At 62.0% G+C, this 26,052-nt stretch overlaps 7 protein-coding genes across 7 annotated transcripts; 5 read left to right on the top strand and 2 right to left on the bottom strand.

Annotated features, from left to right (window-relative positions):
• Window positions 1-82: 82 nt before the first annotated feature.
• On the top strand, window positions 83-832 carry LBRM_13_0570 (conserved hypothetical protein; the record flags this gene model as incomplete). Its single annotated transcript, XM_001563150.1, has 1 exon — window positions 83-832. One exon carries the CDS (start codon window positions 83-85, stop codon window positions 830-832), a length of 750 nt encoding a protein of 249 aa, XP_001563200.1.
• Window positions 833-3,050: 2,218 nt separating this feature from the next.
• On the top strand, window positions 3,051-5,846 carry LBRM_13_0560 (hypothetical protein, unknown function; the record flags this gene model as incomplete). The annotated part of the gene is made up of 1 exon (XM_001563149.1): window positions 3,051-5,846. The coding sequence occupies one exon, from the start codon at window positions 3,051-3,053 to the stop codon at window positions 5,844-5,846; it is 2,796 nt and encodes a 931-aa protein (XP_001563199.1).
• Window positions 5,847-6,859: 1,013 nt separating this feature from the next.
• On the top strand, window positions 6,860-9,457 carry LBRM_13_0550 (ubiquitin-like protein; the record flags this gene model as incomplete). Its single annotated transcript, XM_001563148.1, has 1 exon — window positions 6,860-9,457. One exon carries the CDS (start codon window positions 6,860-6,862, stop codon window positions 9,455-9,457), a length of 2,598 nt encoding a protein of 865 aa, XP_001563198.1.
• A 1,192-nt stretch (window positions 9,458-10,649) lies between these two features.
• LBRM_13_0540 (oxidoreductase-like protein) lies at window positions 10,650-11,687 on the top strand (the record flags this gene model as incomplete). The annotated part of the gene is made up of 1 exon (XM_001563147.1): window positions 10,650-11,687. The coding sequence occupies one exon, from the start codon at window positions 10,650-10,652 to the stop codon at window positions 11,685-11,687; it is 1,038 nt and encodes a 345-aa protein (XP_001563197.1).
• An 837-nt stretch (window positions 11,688-12,524) lies between these two features.
• On the top strand, window positions 12,525-13,850 carry LBRM_13_0530 (conserved hypothetical protein; the record flags this gene model as incomplete). Its single annotated transcript, XM_001563146.1, has 1 exon — window positions 12,525-13,850. One exon carries the CDS (start codon window positions 12,525-12,527, stop codon window positions 13,848-13,850), a length of 1,326 nt encoding a protein of 441 aa, XP_001563196.1.
• Window positions 13,851-14,953: 1,103 nt separating this feature from the next.
• Window positions 14,954-18,172, bottom strand: LBRM_13_0520 (putative kinesin; the record flags this gene model as incomplete). The annotated part of the gene is made up of 1 exon (XM_001563145.1): window positions 14,954-18,172. One exon carries the CDS (start codon window positions 18,170-18,172, stop codon window positions 14,954-14,956), a length of 3,219 nt encoding a protein of 1,072 aa, XP_001563195.1.
• Window positions 18,173-22,072: 3,900 nt separating this feature from the next.
• LBRM_13_0510 (conserved hypothetical protein) lies at window positions 22,073-25,252 on the bottom strand (the record flags this gene model as incomplete). The annotated part of the gene is made up of 1 exon (XM_001563144.1): window positions 22,073-25,252. The coding sequence occupies one exon, from the start codon at window positions 25,250-25,252 to the stop codon at window positions 22,073-22,075; it is 3,180 nt and encodes a 1,059-aa protein (XP_001563194.1).
• Window positions 25,253-26,052: the final 800 nt, after the last annotated feature.

Raw genomic sequence — 26,052 nt, 5'->3', positions numbered from 1 at the left:
CCGGTTGATGCAGCCTCCTCCTTGCGTCGTCGCGGCAACGGCAGTCTCTGGGCGGCGCCCGCGCAACACCAACGTACCACAAATGCTATCGTCACCGGCGCGCCACTGCAGCAGCGGTACTGCATCGTCGTCATCAGCGGGCCGTGTACGAGGCACCTACAATCATTTCCAGCAGCAGCAGTTTCACCACCACTCCTTCTACGAGAAGGGCTCTTCGGCACCGCGTGGAAGCGATGGAGCCGGCGCGGGTGGCAAGCAGGCACAGAGCGACGCAGCGGGCGGCAGCTGGGACAGTGACCGGTCATCCTCGTCCACCACGGCATCCTCACAGCAGAGGGAACAGGACGAGCACACGTATCGCATGGGCTCCGCCACGGCGCAGCAGCGCCGGCAGGTACGTCAGCAGTGGGAGAAGTCCTTCTTCGGTCGTTTGCACTACGAGGAAGGCATGCACGGTCGGTTTGCCGAGGCGCTTAAGTCGGAGGAAGAGGAGGCGTTCCGACTGTCCATCGCTGGCCAGTCAAACGCAGACTTGTTCCCCCAGTGGCCGGAGGACGAACAAGCGCCGCTGAGCGAGTTCAAGCGGCTTCGTCCATCCCTGCAGCTACAGTATATCGTGAACCGGCTCAGCAGCGGCGAGCGCCGCATCCGCTATGCTGTCGACTTCGGCAGTCTATTCATGATGGCTCAGCTGAATCTTGGAGAGATGATGGTTACGGAGGCGGACACGCTGCTGCGCGAGCTGGGCTGGATGAACGACGAGGTCGCTGCAAGGATCGAAGAGGTTCAGGCGTTGGCTTCCAAGATCAAGTACGACCTTGACCTCGACTAAAGGCAAGTCGCAAGCGACGCTCTGCCTTTTCGTGTGCACAAGTGTGTTCGCGGCACGTGAAGTTTTCCCCATCCCCTCCCCCCCCCCCTCGCTGCACCGCCACCACCACCACCGTCACAGACACATCTACCTCGACGCCTCGCCTCTCTCTCTCTCCCCCGTCATCGCGCTTGCACACACTCCGGCCGCGCAGACCCCAGTGCACGTCGCACATGTGCTTCCGCCTCTTGCACTTGCCAGCTCCTCGCCAACTCTCGCTTTCCTGTTCAACCCGGCCTAATGCGACTCACACACACGCACACCAGAAAATCAGCGTCTCGCATCTCCAGCGCATGGTGGAGACAACTTACGCCGTGCATTTTTGCTGTTATGTTCTCGTCTCGTCGTTCGTGTGTACACCTTTCCTCCTCTCCCGTTCCTCTGGGAGTAGTAGGTAAGCGTCTCCTCCCCCTTCTGCATCCACGCACAATCGTATTCACAACGTAGACAGACTCTTGTGGGCGATTTCTTTTGGTGAAAGACGCGTCACAGCCAGTGAGTGCTGACGGCTAACGCTCGATCTCGCTCGCTCGCACTCCGAAGCCGGCTAAGCGAGGGCACCGGCACCTGTGGAGGCACCAGAAAAGTTCGCGCCTTTGGTTTGCCCCCTTTTTACACGTCTCTTGTGCGGTCTTCTCGAGACATAACGGGTGCGACGAGATCGGCCTGGCCGCTCGAGTGCCCCTTTCCCTCCCCAGTAGAAGCGAGAGCCCCACTTCATCTATCGCCACCACTTCTCGTCTCCACTCGCTTTGAGAATCGGCCCTGGTAGCCCTATGGCCCCTTCTCCCGTGTTATTTCCACCGCCCGTGTCCCCAGAGCCAGCTCTCCGCCCATCCGACCCCCTTCATCCCTCCGACCGGTGAGACAGGAAGCTGGGAGGGGCGGGTGGCTGCGCACTCTCGGCCAGTGGACAGGCACCGCGCATACGCGCATCGATGCTCTTGCGTGAGAAACGCGCTCTGCTCTGGCCAGTATGGCCTTGGTGGGGCCTTCTCTGTTTCTCCTCGGCTAAGCGTAAAGGACGGGGGAAAGAAGAAGCGCGCGGCAAACCTGATTTCACTGCTCAACACAAACACAAGCAGGAGTGATGTGCCTCTGTTCCCCTCTGTATCGTCCTCCCCCTCCCTCCCTCCCCCCTCTCGTCGTCTTTTCCTGTCGTTTCTTCCTCTTCCCTCAGCCTCCTATTAAGCTCAACCCACTCTTGGCCTGTGGCAGCGCACATCGCATCCTCCTCTCCTCGCTGCCTCCGCCTCCCACTCACTCTCTCCTGCTTTAGGTTGTATCAGCCACCCGCCGTGGTGAGCACAGGTACGTCGGTGTCGGCGTGTCGGTGCGCCCTCCTCGTTCGCACAGCGTAGTCGCTCGGGTGGCCGCTGGCACGTTTTCTATGCGGCCGTAGCAACTCGCTCCCCCCCCCCTCCTTCCTTCCCTCCCTCTCCCATCAAGCCGCAGGGAGCACGAGCACAAGGGCACACGCTCAGCAAGCGCGGTGTGTATTGAGAAAGAAGTAGAAGACGAAAAGGCGTCCACCACAGCCGTCCAGCCGCTCTCGTCCCCGTAGAGGAGGCGGAGGAATGGTGGTGCACCAGCAGCGAGCTTGTTTGTGTCTGCGCTTTCCCCACCCCTCTCCGTACACCCCTTTTCCACTCCTCCGCAGGCAATGACGACAGTTCAAACAAAACAGCTGGCGTGGAAGCCGGCGGCGGTGGCGGTGGCGACGACTGCAGCACCGCCAGGAACACTTCAGCGGCGTCACCTGGTGGGCAGCGCAGCATCAGCAGCGCCAACAAACTCGTCTGCTCTCATCAACGCCTGTGCGGCTACAACAAGAACAGGAGCCCGTGGCCTCGGTAGGCATCGTTCAGCGGGTGCCACAGTGCACATCGACCTTCCCAAGAAGAACCAACTCAGCTCACGGGTGCCACTACGGAACTCGTTGAGATCCTCGCTGCCGTCGACGGCGGCCTCGGACAAGAAGGCGGAAATCGAACAGCAACAGCACAATCGTGCATCGCCAGCTTTGCAAAGATTCCTGAGTGAGACGCCTCGCTCCATCAAGGCGAGGCCGTCGGTGGTGTATACCACCCAGGCGCTTCCCCGCGCTAGCCAGAACAAAAATGACAGCAGCGGCAACAGTGATAAAGCGGTGAGCCATCCGCACAGCACGAGTGTGACGATGCCCTCCGATCCAGTTGGTGTGAAGGGTTGTCTAACGCTCCCCCTGCCTGTCGAGGCGTCGCTTCTACAGGGGTCTCGGCATCAGCCAAAGACATCGAGTGTCTCTGCGGCACTTCTGCTCGACGCCGACCAAGAGTCATCAGAGCCGCCGCGAGGGGTGACGAAGGAACAGCTCGCTGCAGTGGCAGCCGACGCACGGCAGCAGCTCGGACAGCCGACCTATGTCACCCTGACAGCCCGACAAATCGCGGCGGAGCAGCGCTGGCAACAGTCGCACAGTTACGATCGCATTGTGCAGAACCTGCACGAGCGACTAGGGGTGGTGACGCCAAAGCCGCTGGAGGTGGTTGCGGATGTAACGGACAAGGCCATCGCGCTGCGACGGGCCGAGATGGCGGAAATGGTGGCGCGGCTGCGTCGCCTGATTTTGGAGGCCAACATCGCAGGCGTTCCCATCATACCGGCCGCCTCCCTCGGCGCCTCTGGCACCCCGTGCCCGCCGTGCCAGTACTGCATCGAGCTAACGTCAGAGGAAACCATCAAGAAGTACTTGATCGCAGCGCTGCAGGTGATTGTGTCGGAGCGGGTGGTGGTGCCCATGGCCGGTCGGCATGGGCCTACTTCGGTGATGAGCAACGACCTCTCCGGTGGCGCGGCGACGCTGGACTCCTTCCGGGCCCACAAAAGCCGTGCACACAGACGGCCGGCGGAGGCAGTGGCCCCGGCGCGGTTCTCAGTGCCGCGGTGCTTCCGTGTAGAGCTGGTCCCGCTTGGCTTACAGAAGGTGTCTCTTCACGTCTCGGTGCACGACAACCTCGCTGAACACTTTTTCAAGGCTCACGCGCGGCAGCAGGAACATCCCTTCTCCTTTGCTATTGATCCACCGTTTCCGAGGGAGTGGGCGGAGTGGACGGACGCGCACCGGCAGCGGCTGTTGCACCGCGTTCTTGTCGACCTCCTGCACGGCGGCGCCACCCCGGCTGTTCCAGTCGCCCTCAAGACGGTCGCGCTCTTTCCTGCTCACGTCGACATCATCCGCGACGCACTTTGGAGCTCCGTCTGGTCCGCCCGCTCTCTGAAGGGGTGGCTGACCATTTCCGAGGATGCCGTCGCCAGTTACCTAGGCGAGGAGGTCATGTTCTACTACGCATGGATGAACCACTACGCGCGGTGGCTGCTGGGGACGGGTCTACTTGGGGTGTTGGTGTCTATGTTGAGCTCCCTACGACTGGCATCTGACGCCGCCATGGCGGCGGTGCCGGACAAGGTCGTAAGGTCTGCAGGCACCACACTTGTGCTCGCCCCGGCCGCCTCTTCCTCAATGACTCTTCGCCGCACTGTGCAATATTGCCCGGACGTGGCGCTACTGCCACTCGGCAACGCGTTCATGGTCATTGCCAGTGTCCTGTGCATCAAGATGTGGGAGCGGCGCTGCAGTGTGTTGTGCATGAAGTACCACCTTTTCCAGCAAGAGGAGGACGAGCTGAAACACGACTCCCGCGGCACGCCAGGGGCAAATTCTCTGACTGGCGAGTCGCAGCTGTGCCACCCGACAAAGTATCAGGCGATGCTGCCGCAGTCGCTCACCTGGGGCGTTGTTGCCCTCTTTATGGCCGGCTCCCTGGGTCTTATGGTGTGCTCGCTCAACCTCGACGGGATGGTCAGCGACCCGGCGAGTCGTCTGGCGATACCGTCTCTGCGTCGACTCGCGGCGGACGGCGGCCTGCTGGATAAAACGGTGCACCCCATCGCGGCGCTGTTTCCATCACTGGTGTACTCGGTGTGCATTGCCGCGCTGAGCTTCACCTTCAAGAACCTGGCCAAGCACCGGATGCGCATAGAGAACTATCGCGACCGTGGCGAGTATGTGCGCGCCCTGACGCTGAAACGCGTCGCCTTTGAGCTCTTCAACTCGTACGGAAAGTTGCTCTTCATTGTCTTTGGACGCGGCAGCATCTCAGAGCTGGCCTCTCAGCTTCAAATCATTTTCTACGTTGCAGCTGTCAGTCGAATGATGAGTGACACGATCGTCCCGCTCGTCGTGACGCATCGCCGCCGCGTTGTGTGCCGCCTTTTCCGCACCGGCAGCGTCGAGCCCTCATCACGGCCGTCTCACACGTCGCAGTTCACTCCCGTCTCCCTCCCGCTTAGCGCGCAGGGCGGCAGTAGCGACTCGCCGCTGAACGAGGTGGATGAGATGCCGGACCTGTGTGACATCTACATGGACTTCATCGAGGTACTGATTCAGTTCGGGTTCATCCTACTCTTTGCGGCTGCCTACCCCCTCGTGTCCTTCGTGGCGCTGCTATCGAACATCATTAAGGTTCGCTCCCACCTGTTCACGATGTGCTACGTCATGCGCCGGCCGGTGCCGCGACTTGGGGTGCAACAGAACACGACGTGGTGCGGCATCATGCGCGGCTTTGCCATTGCCGCCGTCATCATAAACACATTTCTGCTCGCCCTCATGTCCAACCACACGCCGGTGTGGTGGCTCCCCAAGCACTTCACCACGATCAGCACACTAGGCAGCCAACGCACCAGCGACAAGTTGAGGATGAGGGGCAGTGGTAGCACGGCAGCGGTCGTGAATCTGAATCGCAGCGTGAACCCCCCCGTGAGGGGGCTAGAGACGATGCCGGGGAAGGGGCGCATCGTCGCCTTCGACTCCATAACGATAGAGCACGTGATGTGCCTGATCGCCATCTTCCTGCTTTGGTGCATCCCGTCGACGCCGCGCGAGGTGCGCTACTACAAAACAGGCAAACTGCGCGAGCGCATGACACTGCAGTAGGCGGGCGTAGCGGATCACGGCATGGGGCGCGTCTCTGACGGCTCATCACTGCCGCTCCTCCCAGCCCTCTTCTCTGTATTTTCCATACGTTGCACCGCTGCACCTCTGTAGGTATTCCCCGACCCAACCACCTCCCGCCCCCTCTCTCACTGATCTTGCCACCTAAGCACGTGTATGTGGGTCGCTGTTGCACACGTGATGCCGACCTCCGCACCTCGCCCAACCAGTGGTCGGAGACGCGCACACACGCACACAAGCACACACCAACTGCGAGAGAGGTGCCTAGGCCTTGTGTATCTTCTATCGGAGCTTGACTGGCGTACCCCCTCCCCTCAGCTTGGCCGCAGCGCTGTCACTTGTATTCTCGTCCTCTCTCATTCGACTCCCACTCTCTCACTCCCTCTTTGCTGGCGGTGTCCTCCCCCCCCCCCCCACACACACACACACCACATCACACCATTTGGTCCCCTTTACTTCTGTATGTGCTTGCCCTTGCACGTGTGTGGGTGTGGGAGAGCGGCCGGATCCACCGCAGTCTCCTTTAGCTTATTTCCCCCACTCCACGCGTACACTTCCACCTCTCGCTCTCTCCACGTCGTCGTCGATCAACCCTCCGCCTATCTCAGGCACACACACACACACACACACACGTTCTCCCCCCCCCCCCCTAAACTGTGCCGATCGCATTTTGGCTTCGCTTTGCTGCTTCTTGCCGTAATCGCTTCCGCGCCGTCATTTCGTCAATCCATCGAGTGCGCTTCCTTCCCGCCTATCTCCCTGAAGAGCGCTGTTGCCTGTATTGCAGCCATTCGCCGCTTTGAGCTCAAGCTGGCAGGAAGTTGAAAGTGGCACCCCTCCCCCTACACACACACACACACACACACGTGTACGTGCGCAGCCACACCCATTCACCTCTGCTGTTCATTGGCTTATTTCCTGCTGTTGACTCTCTCTTCCGCTCTCTTTGAGCGTGTCCTCTGTCTCTTCGCCTCCCATCCCCCCCCCCCCCACAGATGCGCGTCCAAATCCGAGGCATCCCCCCGTACAGCAGCGACGATGTCGTCGTCTTGGACAACCTCACCGTAGCGGAGCTGCGCAACAGCCTCATGGACAGATTTAACATCGACCCCGCTACGCACAGCATCCGCCTGTTGTACCGCGGACGACTAATGCAGGACGCCAACTCGGTGAGCAGCTACGGCGTGGAGGAGGGCAGCACGGTGCACATCGTTGTGCAGCCCCGTCAGCCGGAGGGCGGCAACAGCGGAGGCAGTGAGGAGCACAGCGCGGGCCCGAACCAGCAACAGCAGTTCACGATACCACAGTTCTCCTTCAGTACGGGAGGCGGCAGCGGCTACAACTACATGTCAGGGGGCGGCTTCTCTTGGCAGCCATTTGCCTCTACACTCGCCCAGTCCATCTCCACTGCCTTTCAGCACCAACAGCAGACGGCGCCACAGGGGTGGTCGATGCCATCGGCGAGCCCTTCAGCGCCAGGCAACAGTCCGCACGTGGCCTTCTCTTATGAGATGGGCTCGAACGTGCCGAGGAACGACGGCACGGCCGCCGCTGGTGGTAGTGGCGGTGACACAGCTGCAGCTGCATCCAACAGCGATCCTGCGATGGCTGCCACCATGAACGCCCTCACCTCGCAGCTGCCGTGGCTCATCTCATCCGTCCTTTCCAACTCGCTATACGGCAATGCAGGCGCGCAGCCGCAGCAGCCGCAGCAGCAGTCATCCACCGCAGGTGCGACACCCGCAGGCCAAGCCTCTGGCGGTGTGAGTGCAGGTGCCTCGATGTCGCAAGCAGAGGCTCAGCAGCAGGTGGAGGTGGACCACGATGACGCTGCTCAGGCGATGACGGACACCGAAACTCCAGGGCAACGCGAGGACGCCACGTCTGTCTCGGCTCCACCGCATCCATCGGCTGCTCCTACGCCTGTCACTGTTGCCGGTGGTGCTGCACCGCAGCCCGTGTTCAACTTCACAGCCGCCTCGCCATCACGAATGGAGGTGTTTGTGGGCAATCCAGCGCCACCGATGCCGCACCTGCAGTACCCGCAGCATCAACCATCGGTCGTGCACATTCATGTGCACTGCACACCTGAAGAGCTGGACGCGATACCGGAGCGGCTGCGACGACTCGCTACGCAGATTCCAGTAGGACAAGTGACGCTGCAGCCGGACACAACAGATCGTAGCAGCTATCGCCAGTCCACGCAGCCGGAACAGCAGCAGCAGCAGCAGCAGCAACCGCGCACCACCGCTGCCTCCCAGGGGAACAACACCAGCACCTCTGTTGCAAACGACACGCAGGCGCCGTGGATCAACGAAGCTATGAGTGCCATGCTGGCAACGCTTGGAATGCCACAGCTGATGCAACTGGCAGCGGGCAACTACAGTGTCCTCGCGAACCTGCGCGCGCTGCTGCAGGAGCAGGTGCAACGGCGGCTCAACGGGACGAACAGGTCTCTGGATGCCATGGCGCATGTGGCCCAGCACGAGGCGAAGCAGCTCAGCGAGCGTATCTTAAGCATGCCAGTCGTGCAGAACCTCATGACGCAGCAGACGGCAGCGGCGACGAGTGCCGGGAGGACCATTGAAGAGGCGTCTCAGCGCGTGGGCGCGTTCAGGAGGGAGCTTCCACGTTACCTCGAGCATTTCTACGTGGCGGTCATGCAGCACCTCTGCTGTGCCTCGACGAACACGGCAGAGTGGAGTCGTGAGCTGCGCAACATCGTGGTGCGCTACGTTGGCATGGTCCTCAGCCGCTCGGCACGGTGGTTTGAAGATGGCAGCCTCGCCTTCCAGCCCGCCATGGCAAACATTATGCAGATCCTCCTGCAGAGTTCCGGCGTGCTACAGCAGTACCCTGTGCTGCAGACCTTCTCCGCCATGCTCAGCCCGATGCTGCAGTCACTACTGGGTCAGTGGGAGCGAGAGTACGACCAGAACATGCGGCGCAGCGACGACAACGTGCAATTTGAGCAGGACGTGTCGCAGCCGTCGCCTTCGCTACTCCCGCAACCTCAGGCGCAAGTCGAGGGCCTCACCGTCTCCTCCGATGGCGTGGCAGCGGCGCCGCCTCTAACCGCGGAGTCAGCCAGCGACCTGCTGCAAGCCTGCAACGCCAACATCCTCGACAGCACTGTGAGCAAGCGCACAACCACCACGGACCGTGGCGACGACGACGAGGCACGCATAGACGACGATTTCGAGGATCTGGCGAAGGAACTGATGGAGGATGCTGACAACAACGCGTCTCAGCCGGCAACGAAGAGGGTCACGCCCGACTCACGGCTGTTGGACACGCCAAACAGGGACCCGCCAGCGTCCGCCGAGAAAACTCCTGTGCCCGGGGAAGCAGCAGCGGCAGCGGCGGCCTCACAGGCCCACCTGACGTCCGCTGTGGAGGGCTGGGAAGACGCCTGCGACGTGCCGCACTCGGTCGCCGAGCGGGTGCGTGTCATGGCGTCACGCTACGTTGGGGCGCATGCGCCGCCGCCATCGCATGCGAGATGCCCACATTACTCGACCACGCGTGCCGAAAGTGATGACTGGGTGATGTGGGAGGCGAGCCCCTACCACCCCGCCGCCTCGCGCAGGTAGGCAGGGGTAGCGCGTGAGGTGGGAAGCGCGCCTGCGTGTCTCTTGTCATCTTCACAGGGAGAGCAAAGGATACGCTTTCAGATGAGAGGAAGGGAGGGACATGCACGCCGGTGCAGCGCGGCTTCTCGCTTGGCTGGTGCACTTGCAAGGGGTGTAGGCCCCCCCCCTCCCTGCGTTGGTCTTGTTTGTGCCTTGGGTCTGCTTCGCGTATCTTCTAATGTATCTCCTGTCCACGTGCCTCTCCCTCCCTCCTTTTCCCCCTCCTCTCCTACATCTCTCGTCGTGCTCATGGGTGAGGCTTCTGCGTACGTGAGCGTGAGCAGGTGTAGACGCGCCTCCTGCTCTCGCCGTATACTTGTTACTATTGCTGTCGCGGTTGCTCTACGTGCTTGAACGTCCTGCCAAGCCTCTCTGCGTGTGTGTGTGTGTGCCTCTCCTGTGTGTGGGTGGGTGGGGGTGAGGTGGTGGGTGCTGTTAAATGGAAAACAGGCATGAGGAGCGGCGGCGAAGGCCAGCACCGATCCTTCGTACACACTCACAACCACCAGGGCAACGGGCACGGTGAGTCCACCCTCCATCCACCTCTCGTGAGTCACCCACCCACACCCACACACACACGCCCCCTCCCCCCGCCTCGACCGCTTCATCACCAGCGGCGGGAGACGTGGCATCGGACGCCTTTTTCTGGTTATATGGGCGTCTTCCTCGCTTTCTCTCCCTCCCTTTCCTCCCTATTTTGTGCAGTATCTGCCCGCACTCATCCCACCATTGTACCCCCCGCCCCCGTCAGTGGTGTCCGTGTGTCGACACCCCCCAACCTCAGTAACAAAACGTACGTTGATGTCTGTCTGTCTGTGTGTGTGTGTGTATATCGGGTGGGGAGGTTAGAGGGGGGGGCAGCATGAGAGAGAGGGAGGCAGTGAACCGCGCATGGGCATGCAACGTAGAAAATCGAGTCGCGTTTCCCTCCCTCTCTCCCATGATGCCCCCTGCTGGCTCGCTACATGCCGTGCTGTGCGCATACGATACCCTCCCCCACCACCGCCCCTCACCCCGTAGGCCAAACACCCTGTACCTCTGTATGCCCTCAGTCTTCATCATCGCTCTCTCTCTCTCTCTGTACTCTGCACGATACGTCCGCTAAGGGCACCTGCACACAATCGCAAGCACATACGGAGGCTGTCACACGCGCATGCAGGCAATGGCCACCGCAGCGCGCACGTACCGGCACATCGTCGCCCGTGAGCTCTCCACCGACTTTCGGGCGATCACGTCCATCGTCGAGGCGCCATTCCCAACAGAGCTACACCCTAAGGCTATCCTCGTGAAGAACAAGTACCTTGGCATCAACGCGAGCGACATCAATTTCACAGCTGGCATCTACCAGCCTGAGGTGCGGCCGCCTTTTGCGTGTGGCTTCGAGGCCGTCGGAGAGGTGGTCGACGTAGGCAGCGGCGTCAAAGACTTGAAGGCCGGCGTTGCCGTCGTGACTCAGAGCTACGGCGCGTTTGCAGAGTACCAGGTGGTAGCGCGACGGCACGCCAAGCCCATACCGTGCTTGGCGAGGGAGTACCTGCCGCTAGACCTGAGTGCGACGACGGCGTCCATCGCGCTTGAGCACGTCCTCAAGCCGCAGCCTGGCGAGCGCGCCGTCGTGACGGCGGCAGCAGGCGGCACAGGGCAGTTCGCCGTTCAGCTGCTCAAGCACGTGTACGGCTGCTCAGTCGTCGGGACATGCTCTTCACCATCGAAGGAGGTCTTCCTCACCGATACGCTCAAGTGCGACGCGGTGGTGAACTACAGGGCAGAGGGCAACAACACAGCGGCGGCGTTCATGCAATGCTACCCACGCGGGATCACCATCGCCTACGAATCCGTTGGCGGCGACCTCCTCGAGGCTGTCATCCAGAGCCTCACTCTGCGCGGCCGCATTGTCTCGCTCGGCTGTGTGTCAACCTACCAGAACGGCTCCGTGGAAGCAGTCCGTCCGAGTCACAAGCCGCTGCCGTTGCAGCTGCTCGCTAAGAGCGCCTCCCTCTCCACCTTCTTCCTCCCTCACTTTGCCAAGTACGGGCAGCAGCACTTTGACCGTCTCTGTGCACTGCATGAGCGAGGTGTTGTGCAAAGCTGCATCGACCCGACGACATTCAAAGGACTGGAAGGGGTGTACGACGCCATTGACTGGATGTGGGAGCAGAAGAACTGCGGAAAGGTGATGGTGGAACTTTGACGTGACCAGCTGGCCACCATCAATGCTGCCGCCTCGCTATAACGACAACCGTGGCGTTTGGCTCATCTCGAGGGAAAGCGTGGACCACACACGTGTGTCTTTTCGCTTCCTCCTCGTGCGTCGATGCTCAGCCGCACACCGCAAAGGGCGCAAGCCTCGCTGTGAACGCAAGTGTCTGCTGATGGGCGACAGGGAGGGAGGAAAGAAAGGGCTAAGCAACCGCTCTGTTTTACTTGCTGTCGCAGTAGCGAGCGATGCATGTCCGTGCACATGCGTCGGTGTGGTGCCCATACACCATCCATGACACAGCAGCGACAGAGAAAGAAACAGCGCACAGGCATGTGACTGGGGTGTGTGATACACAACGCCACCAGCAGCAAGGCGGCAAACTCGCCCCTCTCCTTGAATACCCTCCAAGTGTGCCTCGAATCTATTTTGTAACCACCACCACCACCCCCGCGCACGCGCGGATCTCGAGAGGAGCTCTTCCCCAGGCGCAATGCCTCTGTGCCAGCGGCGCATGCCCGATGAATAATTCCCGTACCTACACACTCATCCTCACCCTATTTACTCACCCCCTCTCCGCCTCTTCTTCGTCGTCGCGCAGATACCTCTTCAAGCTCTGTGCGTGCGTGTGACTGTAGGCGCTATACCCTGTTGGGACTTTGTACTCTCTCAGCCTGATCCCCTCCTCCTTCATTCTCTTGGGTCTGCATGTTTGTTTTTCTCCCTCTCTCCCCAAGTGCTCTCTCCGTTTAACTGGGATTCATCCATCATCATCATCATCATCATCATCATCGCGTTTGCGGGAGGAAGTGCTTGTGCGTGCTTGCTGGTATGCCACGCCCCCACTCACCGCACCCGAGCATCGCAGGAGCGTCGGAGACAAGCGACAGAGCGATGGCGAGCACGGGAAACCTGAAGGTGCCGGAGACAGCAGAAGAAGCGAAGGAGCTCGTCGCCATGATGCGGCAGCTGCCGGACAACCGTGTCTGCTTCGACTGCCCGCAGAAGAACCCGAGCTGGTGCAGCGTGACGTACGGTTTCTTCCTCTGTATGGACTGCTGCGGCCGGCACCGTGGCATGGGGGTGCACATCACCTTCATGAAGTCCGCGGAGCTTGACAGCTGGCGCCCGCAAGAGGCACTGCGTGTGGCGCTTGGCGGCAACAGCAGGGGGAAGCAGTTCCTGAAGCAGCATGGCAGCATGGACCCCAAGTCCTTCTACAATTCACCCGCCGCCGCGCTGTACAAGCGCATGGTGGACAAGGCCGTGGACAACTTCACGCAGAACGGCCAGCTACCGCCTGCATCGCCCATTCCGCAGCCAGCGTCACCCATACCACAGCCGGCGTCCCTGTCTCCTACTTCCAGCGCCAGCCCCGACGTGACGACGCAGGACAGCCCAGTGGCGATGGCCCCGATCGTGATGATGTCCTCCAAAGCCACCGGGCTGGGGACGAAGAAGCTCGGCGGTGGCGCCACGCTTGGCGCAAAGGGGAAGAAGAAGGGCTTCGGCGGCATCGCCCGCGTCGAGGGCACGATCGAAGAGTCCACGCAGCCGGTGCCCGAAGAGTTGCTGTACGATCGCGAGGCAGAGCAGCGCAAAGCCGCAGAGGCGGAGATGGAGCGCCGGTGCCAGGCAGACCTGGCCGCCGCCGCCCGCGCCGTGGACCCTGACGTCCTCCGTCGCAGCGAGCCGAATACACCGAAGGTGCCGCAGGCGCCGCGTCAGACGGGCTTCATCGGCAAAAGCGCTGAGAATGTCAACGGCGACCTCTTCGACGAGACGAGCGTGCCGGTGTCGTCACCGGCGCCGCTGATGAGTCAGCCGTACGGTGCGAGAAGCAACAGTGCCACGTGTGCCTCGCGTTTCGCCGCCGCGGCGAGTTCGGCCGGGCCAACGACAGCACCGAAGCCCGCCCCGGCGGCGTCGCGCGCTGGGCCTGACTTTCGCGGTCTCGGTAGCCAGGCGTATGTGCCTGAGACCATCCACAGCGCCGACGGCGGTCCGCAGAACAGCAGCGGCGGCATGGCCACCTCCATCACAGCAAGCGACGCCCTCTGGCATGTCACGGAAGCGGCACGCAGCCTGCAGCAGAGCGCCGCGCAGGCGACCGGGGCGTTGGGAGAGGCGGTGAAGAACTTCCTTGACGATTTGTAGGTAAACAGAAACTGGAGGGGGGGCACGCGGCGTACGGCGATGGTTGACGTTGTTCGGTGTCTGTGCGGGGGGAGGGGGAGGGGGGCTGTCTCCTGCCCCAGGTGGCCGCCGCTTGTCGTGCTTCGCGTGTGTGTGGCATCGTTGTTGTTGTTCAGGGCACACCCCTCTTTTGTGTAGGCAACGAGGTGAGTGTTTGCCATGTGGGTCTGAGTGTCTGTGTTAAGGGGGGGGGGGGGGGGGGCAACGGGAACGTGCGCGTGTCGTCGTCTTGTACTTTGGGGATCAACATCCCTGATGACCCGAGGGGTTGGGGGCACCTCGGCGCGTTGCATCTCAGGTCTCAGTACCTTCTCTCTTTCTGAGGAAGCCAGTCAGCCCTCCTCCGTCCCCGCCGATGTCGAACCACCTCAGGTAGCGACACAGGGTCAAGTGCCTACAACGTGGGCAGAGTCACAGCGATGTATTCCTATTGATGTCGGCGGCCAGGTCCTGCATGGCGTTGCGTCGGAGCGACATGCACCAGTGAATACGTTTGCGCCATCCATAGGATGAGCAGGGACGTCACCGTGGCCCGAACTCATCTCACTCGGCCCTCACTGCCTCGTGGTGTGTGGGAGGCATGAGCCACCCCGAGGAATATGCACCAATGCGGCGACCGACATAGTGGGAGGCTGCGGCGGGGCGGCCTGCAGAGCGGGGGTGGATAGACTTTGAGGCAGGGGTCGTGCTCACATGACTGGGTCCGGTGCATTGCTGTAACGTGCGTCTGGTGCTGCTTCGCACGACACGACGGGCCTTCGACAGGTCGAAGGCAGAGTGGTGTTTGAGCTCGCGCGTTATATGGCTGCAAGAACACGTTGAGAGAAAAAAAAACGAGATTAACGTGTCCTTTTCATGATGGAAACAACACCAAAAACAAAAACGAGACGACCTCGGCGCGAACGGCCCGTCGCGTGTTCCCGCCGCGCCGGGGCCGCGCGCTCGGCAGGGGGGCAGGGGCGCCGCCGTGCCCCCCGCTCGGCGCGGCCCAACCCTCACGAAAAACCACCCCTGCCCTCCCCCCCCACCCACGCCGCCACACCCCCCGCGGCGCCCCGCCTCGCCTAGCCGCAGCCCCGCGACGCGCTGCTGATGCGCTCGGCGAAGGACAGCGTGGCGTGCACCTCGGAGAGCATCACCGGCGCTTGGTGAGCAAAAAGCGACTGCGCCGCCGCACGCGTGCGCGGGCCTTTGCGGTCTTGCATGCTCGTCGGCAGCACCACCTCCGACACGCTGCACGGGCGCACGCACGCCAGCACCAGCAGCTTGCACGGCGCACCCAGCGCGGACTGCAGCAGCTGCGTCGTCTTGCATGTGCGGAACGGCACGTACGGCGACGCGGCACGCCAACGCCGCCACCACTGCGCCGCCGCCTCTTCCGCCACGCACTTGTCCATGAGTGTCAGGACGCGCCGGCGCAGCCCAATGCCGTCCCCGTGCCCGCCGCGCCGCACGGTGCCGAGCTTTGCGAAACGCGGCTGGAGAAAAACCGGTGGGCTGCGCGACAGCGTGACACCTGGGCGGCTCACCATCGCTCCCCAGCGCTGCACCAACGCGGCGGCCGCTAGTAGTGGCGTCCTGTCACCGCCACGCTGCCTCGCCGTCGTGTCTGCCTCGCCGTGGCCTTCACAGCAGGGATGTGCTCGCGCCAACGCCGCCAGCACCTCCGACACGGCGCTCAGGCTCGAGTGAATGTACTGTGTCTCCTTCAGCGCGTCGCCTGTGACGCCGTTGAGCTCGACACGCTCGCTGCCGGCGAAATCGGTGAAGAGCAGCTCCGCGACACAGGTCGGTGCTGGTGCAGCCGGCTGGGCGCTGGTTGCTGCTTCAGAGGGCGCCGCGAGTGCGGCACGCAAGAAATCGTAGCCCTTTGGCCTAGCTGCAACACCCGTGGCGCCCGCAGACGCTACGGCGTTGCTGGTCGGCGCACCGATGCCCGCCGTCTCCCGCCCTGATACCACAGCAGTGGCAGACATCCATTGCATCGCGACGCTCGATGCCATTGCTGGTATGACGGGTCGCTGCATCTTGACTCGGAAGCGCAGGAAAAGATGGCTGCGGCTCGAGTGCGCCCCCCGAAGTGTGGCGGCGGTGCGGCGGCGGCAAAGGCCGAGCTGAATCGCCTGCAGCGCCTCTGTCGCCGAGCGCACCTCCATCTCACTTGCCTTGACGCGCCACTGAGGCTGCGCTGACTGCTGCCGAAACTGCGAGACGGTGCCTGGCACATCGCTGCCAGCGCTGCATCCGTCGGTAGAGGGCGGCACCAGTTCCAACTGCAGCTCCGTCAGCTGCTCTGGGTTGTTGTTCTTGATGTGTGGGGCGGGCAGCCACCCGGCGTTCCAGCGAGGCCCCATCGCATGAGAAGACGCCTTGCCGCCGGGTTTAGTGGTATCTGCAGCGCGCGGAGGAGGAGTGGGCAGTAAGTCGTACACGTGATCGTTGTACACCTCGTACATGGAGAAGACGATGGATTCCACCACTGGACCACCCGCCTTACCGTGCGGCGACTCGCTGCGCAGGTGCGCCGTCAGCCACGCCACTGCGCGCGGAAGCAGCCCGTCCTCCTCCTCGATCCCGGTCCACTCACGCCAGGCGCGCTCCTCTCGTGCGCGCCGCTCCGCACTCCGTTGCCGCTGCATCACAGCCTCGGTCTCAGTCAGGGACTCAAGCACGCGGGCCTCCCTCGCCGCGTCAGCGGGGTCAAGGCAGTGGGTAATACCTCGGCACTCCGGCACACCCACGGCAGTGATGCCGGCCGGCGCGCGGTCGACCCCGCCACCGCCACCAAAGCTAAAGTCAAAGCCGCCGAGCGCCCCAGCGCCAGCAGACTCACCGCTGGCGCGGCGGGATTGCGGCGGCAGCTGGCCGGCGTGGCGACCAAACAGCGCAAACGTCTTGCCACTGCCGACAGCGCCAAATGCCAAGACGGCAACGTGCTGTCCGGTGCGGCACATGTGCTCCAGCAGCGGCTGCAGTTGGTCCTCGAAGAGTCGCTGCTGCGACCCGGCGGCGGCGGCGGCGTCATAGGCCGCCCAGAGCGCGTAACGGCGACGCAGATCGCGTGACGGGTCGGTCACCTCCACCACACGACATGGGGCGGGCTTGTTGATTTGCTGGGAGCCGTGTGCAACAACCGACGAGCCCGCCAACACGCGGACTGCGTACCCTCCGTCGTGCTCCCTCGCCTCAGCGGACGCGAGCACCGACGCGGGCAGCCAGGGGCGCCTGCTTGGCGGTCTCAGCCGCGCCACCACCCGCAGACACCCGTTCATCTCCTCCGCCCTGCACCGCCGCACGTGTGCGTCCCACCGCAGTCGAGCCACCTCCGCCTCCTTCAGCATGTGTTGCTGCTGCAACGTCTGCAGGCGGGCCTTCTGGGTGTGGTAGTTGGCGATGGAGGATAGGCACTGAAGGGTGAGGGAGTCGCCCTCTTCCTCCAGCTCACGCAGCAGCGCGCTCGGCATGGGGTAGTGCGTGTCGTGGAAGTGCAGCACACGCAGCCAGCAGCTAAGCAGATCGTCGCGATGCTCACCAAGTCGAGCACGCACGGCGTCCACCTCCGCAGTGGCGGCCTCCTCCTGGGCCTCTCGCAATGCACGCAGCCGGTCCGCCGACTCCTGCGCCCTCAGCCCTCCAAGGCGTGCTGTCAGCAGCGCCTTCTTCTCCCGCTGAAGCACCTGAGTGTGCTGTTGCAGACGTGTGAGAAGGCGTCGCTGCTCGGCGGCAGCGGCGGCGGCGATGGAACTCCGCTGTCTGTCGTAGGGTGTCTGCGCAGTCAGCTCCAACGGGAGGGGTGATGGCAGTGGCGCTGACGTCTGCAGCTGCGAGTGCTCGGTAAGTGGCTCGGACAGGGCCGACGGCGGTTCAGCCCGTGTGCCCCGATCAGACGCGGCGGCATCGGGCAATGCGGCGGGCACAAAAACGGACGTGGAGAGCGCCGGCGACAGTTCAGCCGAGGGTGCTGCGCGGCTTGGGTGGGGCGGGGTAGACGAAGGCCTGTCGGTGGCCGCTGCAGAGGCGCGAGACGCGCCAGGTGACAGCGACTCCTCGGTGGCTGCAGATGAGCTTTGGCTAAAGGCTGGGGACGTAAAGACGGTGGAGGGGCGCGGCAACGACGTTGATGATGTAGAGAACGTCGCGCGTGCACCAGCAGCAGAGGCCGTCTCTTCTCTCACAGCCGTATCGCTCTGAGGTACCCGTGAACGCTCGTCGATGAAGCTGGATGTGCCGATCCTCTCGTACAGAGACGGCTGTCTGTCGTTGACAGTGCCTAGGCTCGGCATCTGCTCTATGGAGAATATCGTCTCGCCTCCTGGCGACCGCGTAGACACAGAGGCGCTGTCACGCCTGCTCGGCACCGACGGCGCAGTGGCTGGCGGTGGCGACGAGAGTATCAGCTGCCTCGACACGGCGTGGTCCTCCGGCGAGGCCGACAGTATGGCTGCGCCCCGCGGCCTCGGCTCGGTGGATGTTGCCGCTGCACAGGTGGGCGCGAGCGTGTGCTGCGAAGCACTGTCGCAAGTGTCAGTCGTATCGTCGCCGCCGCGCACAAAACTACTGTTGGAAGATGCACCTCTCGTGCGACGTGGAGGCAGGCGCCTCGACGGAGACGGCACTGCTGTCGCTGTCGCGGTGGATTGCGTTAGTGAGAGTTTTTCTTCTTCCTCAAGGCCTCTATTCACTGCCTTCAGCGCAGACTGGTGTGCTCTCGTGGCACCGATGGCGGAGGATGAGTGCAGTGGCATCTCCTGCTCTGATGGCAGCGCCACGGACGAAAACAGCGACGATGACGACGACGAGTGATGCAGCGAGTCGGCAGAACCGTAGTGCACCTCCACCACTGCGCCGTTTGGCAGTGTCACAACATCGCTGTAGTCAAGCGGAACGCCATCACGCAGGAGCAGCAGCGGGCGCAACTGCGCCGCCGAGTCTCCCGTGTCGGTGTTGGGTGAAGCCAGGAGTAGGTTGCGCACGGTGCACTGCAGTGCGCGGTGCGTCACAGACGTCATGGGATGGAAGGGACCTCTTAAGGCCACCGTGATGTGGTAGTGATCGCCACGCGCCGCATCCACTACGTAGATGTCGCCCTGGTATGCGGCGCGATCCGGTGCGCTGGAACTGGTGTGACTTAGCATTGCTGCAGCCAAAGCACGGGGACTTTCCGGTGATGGTGATCGGGCACCCCCCAGTCGACGTAGGTGGTGTGTGCTGCTGCTCCGGCTGCCGCTGCTGCCCTGCGAACTGTATGGTGTAGTACGCATTGGGGGGGGGGGGGGGAGCTGCAGGAACTCAGCCTCTCCTGCTCAAACAGTCCCGGCAAACAAACAAAGCAACGGTGTCAAGACGCCCAAGAACGATAGGCGGGTTGCGTATCGAGCGGTGACGACGAAGGGTATATGAAGAGGGTAGAGAGAGCCCCTGGTAAGAGTGGATGCGGTGAAAGCGCTCGCTGACGTGGACAAGGGGAGGGGCGCCTGTGTTTGTGTGTGTGTGGAGAGGAAGAGGGGCGGGGGGAGGGGGGTGCACACGAAGGGCGGGGAGAGAGGATTCGATTGACCGACCCCGGTGATGGCAGGCAAGATGCAGCAGCGATGCTGCCAGGTCACTGTGTGGGTGTGTGGGTGAAGGAGGAGTGGGTATAATGACTAGAGGTAGTGCGGGGAGTGTGGAGAAGTGATGCGGGTGACTCTCGTCCTCTTGCACACCTCCTCAAGAGTTCCCCCTTCGCGTGTGCTCAACCGCTGTACTGTTTGTGTCCCCTGTTGGACAAGATGCTTGGAGGTCTATGCGAATGTATAAGGTGCATGCGCACGGCACTCTGGAAGGAGCGGGCAAGTCAACCATCGACGACCAGTAAGTAAGGACAAGAGAGAATGAGGAGAGTGTGTGAGAGGAGAAGGGGTGGAGAACGCGCGCTGTCCGCTGCTGCCGGCCACGCTGCACGTATGGGCCTACAATGGCAGCTAAGCAGCGCAAAGCGAGCGTGGGTGCGAGCGCTGTGGGACGCCGTCAGTCCTCACGCCCGCCATCACCCTTCCCCGCTTTCCCTGAAAAGGCGTACACCTCCCTCAGCTGCGGCCTTGACGATGCACACCGTGTGTTGGCCGGTGATGAGAGCACTCTTCGTCACCAACACCACACCAAAGTGCTGCTCTGTGGGGCGTGTATGGGTGTGGGGAAACTGAAAAAAAAGGAGAGCATGTTTGATATGAAAGAGAACACACAACAATGAAGGAGAAACCAAAGCATCCGCGAAGAGAGAACGAGGAGAGAGACAGATGTCCCATCACTCCATCATCGCCATCATCATCATTTGCAGCCCTCTCTGTCTCTCTGTGCGCTGTCTATGGAACGTGAAAGCAAAACTGTTAAACAATAGAAAGGAAAGGTGGACGGCCAAACGCACGTACACCCGTGCGCGCGCATGACAGCGATACGCCTCGATACAGCAACAAGATAGACGCACCTACTCTCCAGGAGAAAAAGCGAAAGGGGAGGAAGCGACGTACAGTGGAGGTGGCCACAACTCACCAACCCTCCCCTCCTCTCTCGTGCACGCACGCGCACGCCTTGCACACACACACACACACACACACACACTACTTATTACAGAGTCTCTTCATTGCGTGTGTGTGTGTGTGTGTGTGTGTGGAGGGGGGTATGGGCTCTTCAGCTCTGAATACATACTACATACATGCGCAGGTGAGTTTCCTCGCCATCATCTAAACCACCGCTCCGCACGCCCTTTACCACTTTTGTAAGCGAGGATAGGAGGGGGAGGGGACATGTATGGGTGTCGCTCCCTAGCCCCGCCCCATCAAATTATGGGCGGGGCACACCTGCGCGCAGAGCAGTGAGTGTGAGAGAGGCACATGCATTAGCCTCAGGGAAAGAGAAACAAAGGCCACAGCGCCCATCAGCCGCTCTCTCCCACTCTTCCTCAGCGCTTACACGCACACATGATTCACACGAATAGCAACAGCGGTTCTCCTCACTTAATTGGCCACCACCACAACGTGCCTCGCGACACCGACACATGGCATGCAGGTAGAGTGGTGAGTGCACGTAGCCAGGAGAGTATGCGCGCACCTACACACACCGACATCCGACTTGAAATGCACTTACGCGCCTGTTTCAGCGTGGGGAAGAGAAAGAGAGACTCGTGCTGCCTCGCTTCGCGACTTCGCTCCTGACGAGCGCAAAAAAAAAAAACAACAACAAGAAACAAATGTATGAAGGGCAGTCAGACACGCACACGCACACACACACACACACGCATGCGCGCGCGCGTGCACGCTCAACCGCGAAAGAAATTCTGTAGAGCGACGACAAAATAAGTGGTGAAGCATCCGCCACGCCAACGTCAACGACAATGCCCAAAATCAAAGAGAGAGAGAGAGAGATGAAGCGGGAAAATCGCCCCCAAAGCACCTCCTCTAGAGAAACAGAGCGAGAAGCAAACGGGGGCTACAATACACCCGAGAAGAGAGAGGAAGGACCGAAGAGGCACGTCGTTCAGTGAAAGAACGAACCCCGAAGAGCGCACGGACATGAAGAGATGTGGTGAATGATGATCCTAGCAGAGCAGGCGAGGGAGAGGGACGGGTGAGCGAGATCAATTAAGAGACAGAAGAGGGGAGAGAGAGAGAGAGAGAGGGGGGGGAGAAAGAAGTGCGACATCACCTTCTCCCTCACCCGCCCATCCTCTCTCCGCTGTTGCGCTGCATTTGACCTCCGCACAGCGCGCGGTGAGCCGCGGCTATGAGCCAGCGGAGGTGGTGCGGAAAAAAAAGGGCAAAAGAGAGACACACGACAGCGGCAACAAACAACGACAAAATAGGGCCCACGCTCGCAGTGAAGAAACGAAGAAAACACCCAAAAAAAAAAAGAAAAAATGCCAACGACACCAACGCGGCGGCGCGAGAGTGAGACGAGGTGAGGCGTGCTGGCAGTGGAGGGGCTCGCACAGACACACACAGTAGACGGCATTCCTCAAACCAACTCACGATAACAAATTTCCTCTCGCTTTCCTCTTCGCTTCTCGTTGTCAGGGAGGGAAAACGCGTGGGAGCACGAATGCAGCGGCGCACATGGAGAGAAGGGGGCCTCTACCTTCCCTCTCTCCCCTCTTTTTCTGGCACACCACATGCAAGGACGCCGTCCCGGCTCCATCAGTAGTTGTTTCATGACCGCCTCAGCGCTCTTCCCTCGGCCTGCAAGCGGGTGTGAACGTCCTCCACCTCCTCAGCGCCGCCCAAGGCCGTCATTGCTGTTGTCGGTGTCTCCAGGCGGGCCATCCAGATGCGGCAGTGAAAGCGCGAGAAGAGCGACGGCAGCAGAGGACGGAAGTCGACGCGGGTGGGGCTCTCGTAGTAGAAGGTGAGCTTCGCCTTGTTGAACTGATATACCGCCGCCACCACCTTCACCGGCAGCCCAAGACGTGCGGCCGCCTCGCGGCACGGCTCCAACGTTGACTCCGCCTCCTTGACATCAGCGTACAGCCAGCGGTACTCCTCCTCCGCTGTAGCTAGTCGCAGCACGGGTGCGGGGCGGTCCTTACGGGTGAGCGGCGACGTCGCCGAGGCCATTGTGGCCAGTGTGCCGGCAGCCTCGTCGCCATCCAGCACATCGCACTGCACGACGCGGCCCATGTCAATGCCGCGGTCCTCCTCGAACAGAACGCAGACCCCTCGCTTCAGTATCGTGGACGAGACGGCCGTGACAAGGCGCTGCATGTGGCCCTCGATCACCACCGCGTAGCTGGTCGTCTGCACCGCCGGCGCTTGAGACTCAGTCGCAGAAGCAGTGGCAGCGCACGCGACAGTCACGTTGGCCCCTGCGGAAGTGGCGTTGACAGACCCCTGCTTCGCGCCACGGCGCTGGGAGCGTGGTACCGGCATCCTCCCTGCAGCCTCAGCCGAGGTGAAGGACGCCGGGGCCGACAGCGGCAGCGGGGCCTGTGACGTGGCGGTCGCCACCTTTGCACCCGCTGCGTTGCCGCTGTTGCGCGCACGCTCTCCGCGTTGAGGTGAAATGGACTCAAGACAGCTTGCAAGCGACCGCTGCGCGCCCTTCGCCGTTACCGCAGCCTCCGCAGCACTGTGATGATGCCGCGACGCCTCCGATGTGCTCATTGTCTTCGTGGTCGCAGACAACTCGCCGTGATGTGAGCCGGGCGTGTTCGGTGTGTGGATGATGGTGGTAATGTTTCGACTCGGGGCATTCTTGGACGCGCTAGGGCGGGCCGACGGGACCCGCTCAGCCTCAGGCGTCTTGAAGGTGGTGGATGTGGTGGATGCAGCACCCGTCTCACCAAACGCGGCGTTGTGGATGCCAGACTTCTGCGGTGTGACGGCAGCAGCAGCAGCAGCAGCGGACGAGGAGGCCTGCCCCTTGGCGTTGTTTGTGTGGATCTGTGCAATAAGCTGCATCATGGCGCGCTGGAGGTGGGCGTTGCTGCTGCTGCTGCTGCTGCTGTGATTATGATGGACTATGTGGGTGGGACGTGTCGGCTCGCTCATGCCGGACTCAGAGTTGGCAACAACGCTGTCCTCATGTGACAAGGAGCGGCGGTGCGCGCGGGCGGTGGATGCGTCGCCGGAGACAGTCGCAGCCGCCGCGAACGGAGACCCCTCAGCCGCCAGCACCTTCGCAGGTGTCGCTGTTGGGGTCACAGTGTCGCTGCGGCGCCCCTCGTCATTGTTGTCGTCGCCGCAAGCAGACAGGCCGCGGCGCGTGGTGCCGGTGAGTCCCATAACGGACCCTGTCCGGCTGTCCTCTGCGCGCTCACCCGTACTCGCCAAACAGGTATGCAAGCGCTTCACCACGAATGCAGTGCCGTCGATGCTGGGCGTGACGGGCATTCGCTCCTTGTTACTGTTGCCAGTGCCAGCAGTCGCCGTGGACACCGTGGATGGGCGGCGCTTTGGTGTCTCGTGTGTGGTTGTCCCTGCCTCGCTCGCCGTGGCCATCGTGGACGCAGATGTGTGGTGCTGGGCCGTCGCGGTCGGCTTGGCGGTGGCGGCGTCGCTCGCGTCCTTATTGGCGGGGTGCTGAGTGAAAGATGCCTCATTTGTGCTCAGAGCTGCGGCGGTGGTAGCAGAAACCCGCTCGTGGCGCGCATGCTCAGACTCGGTGTACCGCTGAGAGCGTTCCGCGAGCTGAGCGTCTTGGCTTGCTAGGACAGCCGCGGTGATTGCCGAGACACGGCGTTGTGAGGCCCGCTGGCTGGCCGAGCAGGGTGCCTGACGCACCCTCTGCGCCTCTGTCTCCTCCCTCTCCACCGCCAGCGTCAACGGGGACGGCGGCACCGCAGCGGCGGCGAGAATGATCGCCGGCGCCTGTGGGATTTCGGCCTCTCCGCGGCAGCCATCAAAAGCCTCACTGAGCCGGTCAGCGTCGTCAAAGTCGAGTTGATCCTGCAACAACGCGAAGGGGGTCATGGAGGTGGTGCCGGTGGCAATGTCGATGAACTGCGAGTAGAACACCGGAACCGACGGACCGTACACGGCGTTGGCGCTTGACGGCGCCGTGACTGCAGCTTTGCGCGTCGCACAGCACTGCTGCGGCTCTGAGTGGGTGTGTGACGGAACAGCTGCCGTCCCCGCACCGACGGCAGAGGTGGTCGCGGCGGCGTGCGACACGCACGGATCGGTGTGCGGAGTGTGCAGCGCGGAAGCGGCAGCGGCAGCGGCGGCAGCGGCAGCAGCAGCGGTTGCCCTCGCGTATGCGCCGCGCAGTTGATGAGACGACTGTGCAGAAGGCGCAGAGGTGCCCGTGGCGTTTGATGCGATGGAGGCAAAGGTGGCACCAGCGGGCAACAGGTCAAGATTTGCAACTGAGGAAGGGAGGGTGGGTGACATCGCGGTAGCGGGATGCCCTGCATTCAGCGAGGACGCGAAGGCGAGCGGGGAGAAGAGGGAGCTGCCGCCGTATGTGCCGTCCATGTGCATCAGCGGGGACGTGGTCGTGGAAAAGGAGAAAACGCTGTGGGTAGAGGCGGCGACGTCGTCGTCAGCATTGCCGCACTGCTCTTGCCCCAAGTACTGGTACGGTATGAAGGCTGGAGAGGACGCGTTAAGCGTACGCGTTGACGATAACGACAACGGTTTACGCTGCAGCAGCGCATCCTCTCCAGCCTTCTGACGCCGCGCAGACGACGACCTCGGGTCGCTGATGTGCCGCTTCTGGGGCTCAGTTTCTGTTCTGTCATCCTCCTCGGTGACGGTGGTGCCCTTCTGCGTGATTTCCACTCGCGGTACACCCGTGCGACGTCCGCTGGGATTGCCGCCCTCGTACCGCCGGGTGTGGTGCGTGCTGCCACTACCAGCGCCAGCGCTTGCGTTGGCTGATTTGAGCGGCATGCCGCCTCTCCCCTTCTTCCCAAACGGCAGTGTGTGTGTGTATGTATGTGTGTGTGCGTGTGTGGGTGTGTCTATGAATGCCTCTCTCTTACTCTTTCGTTGGTGGTGTGCTGCAGGGGAATAAAGCGAGGTTGTGAGTGTGAGAGAGCGAATACGTCTATGCAGCTGAAAAAAAAAATAGCAAAACGTGTGTGGGTGGGTGGGTGGGTGTGTCTCTGTGGGTGTGTGGGGGGGATGAGTCCAGCAGGGGCGTGGAAAAAGAAAGTAGGGAAGGGGGAGAGGGCACTGATGTAGTCGGAGAAACCCCCGTTGGCGCCCCTCCTTGGCTTCTTTTCCCTTCAGTCGAATCTGAGCTTCCGTGTGGGTGCAAGTGAGTTGGAATGTGTCTATGCTGAGATGTATGTATGTGCGTGTATGCGTCTCTGAACTGGGCTTGCGTGCGGGGGGGGGGGGGGGGGTATGATCTATGCGTGCGCACGTGCGTGTGACGTGTCGTGTCCTCTTGTAACGTAGACAGAGGGGCAGCACGTGCGCGTGTGCAGTAGGGTGTGCTGGTGTCGGTGGGTGCTCACACCGACACGTCGGACTGAGTGCGGAAGATAAGAAGCTCAAGAGCAAGAGCAGAGAGAGACGACAGATGCAAAGCCGTGCGTCAAGTCTGTGTACTTGAGGGTGTTGGGCCTCTGCACATGTAGGTGCGTGTGACGTGCGTGTGCTGAAAAAAGATGAACAACAGGGATAGAGTCCACATATACCCTCACAGGAACAGCGAGCGACATGGCGAGGCAGACACGTGGAGA

This window comes from Leishmania braziliensis, chromosome 13, assembly GCF_000002845.2.
Source record: "Leishmania braziliensis MHOM/BR/75/M2904 complete genome, chromosome 13".
NCBI lineage: Eukaryota > Euglenozoa > Kinetoplastea > Trypanosomatida > Trypanosomatidae > Leishmania > Leishmania braziliensis.
Note: the sequence above shows the minus strand (reverse complement) of the source record. Positions and strands in the feature narration are given on the sequence as shown.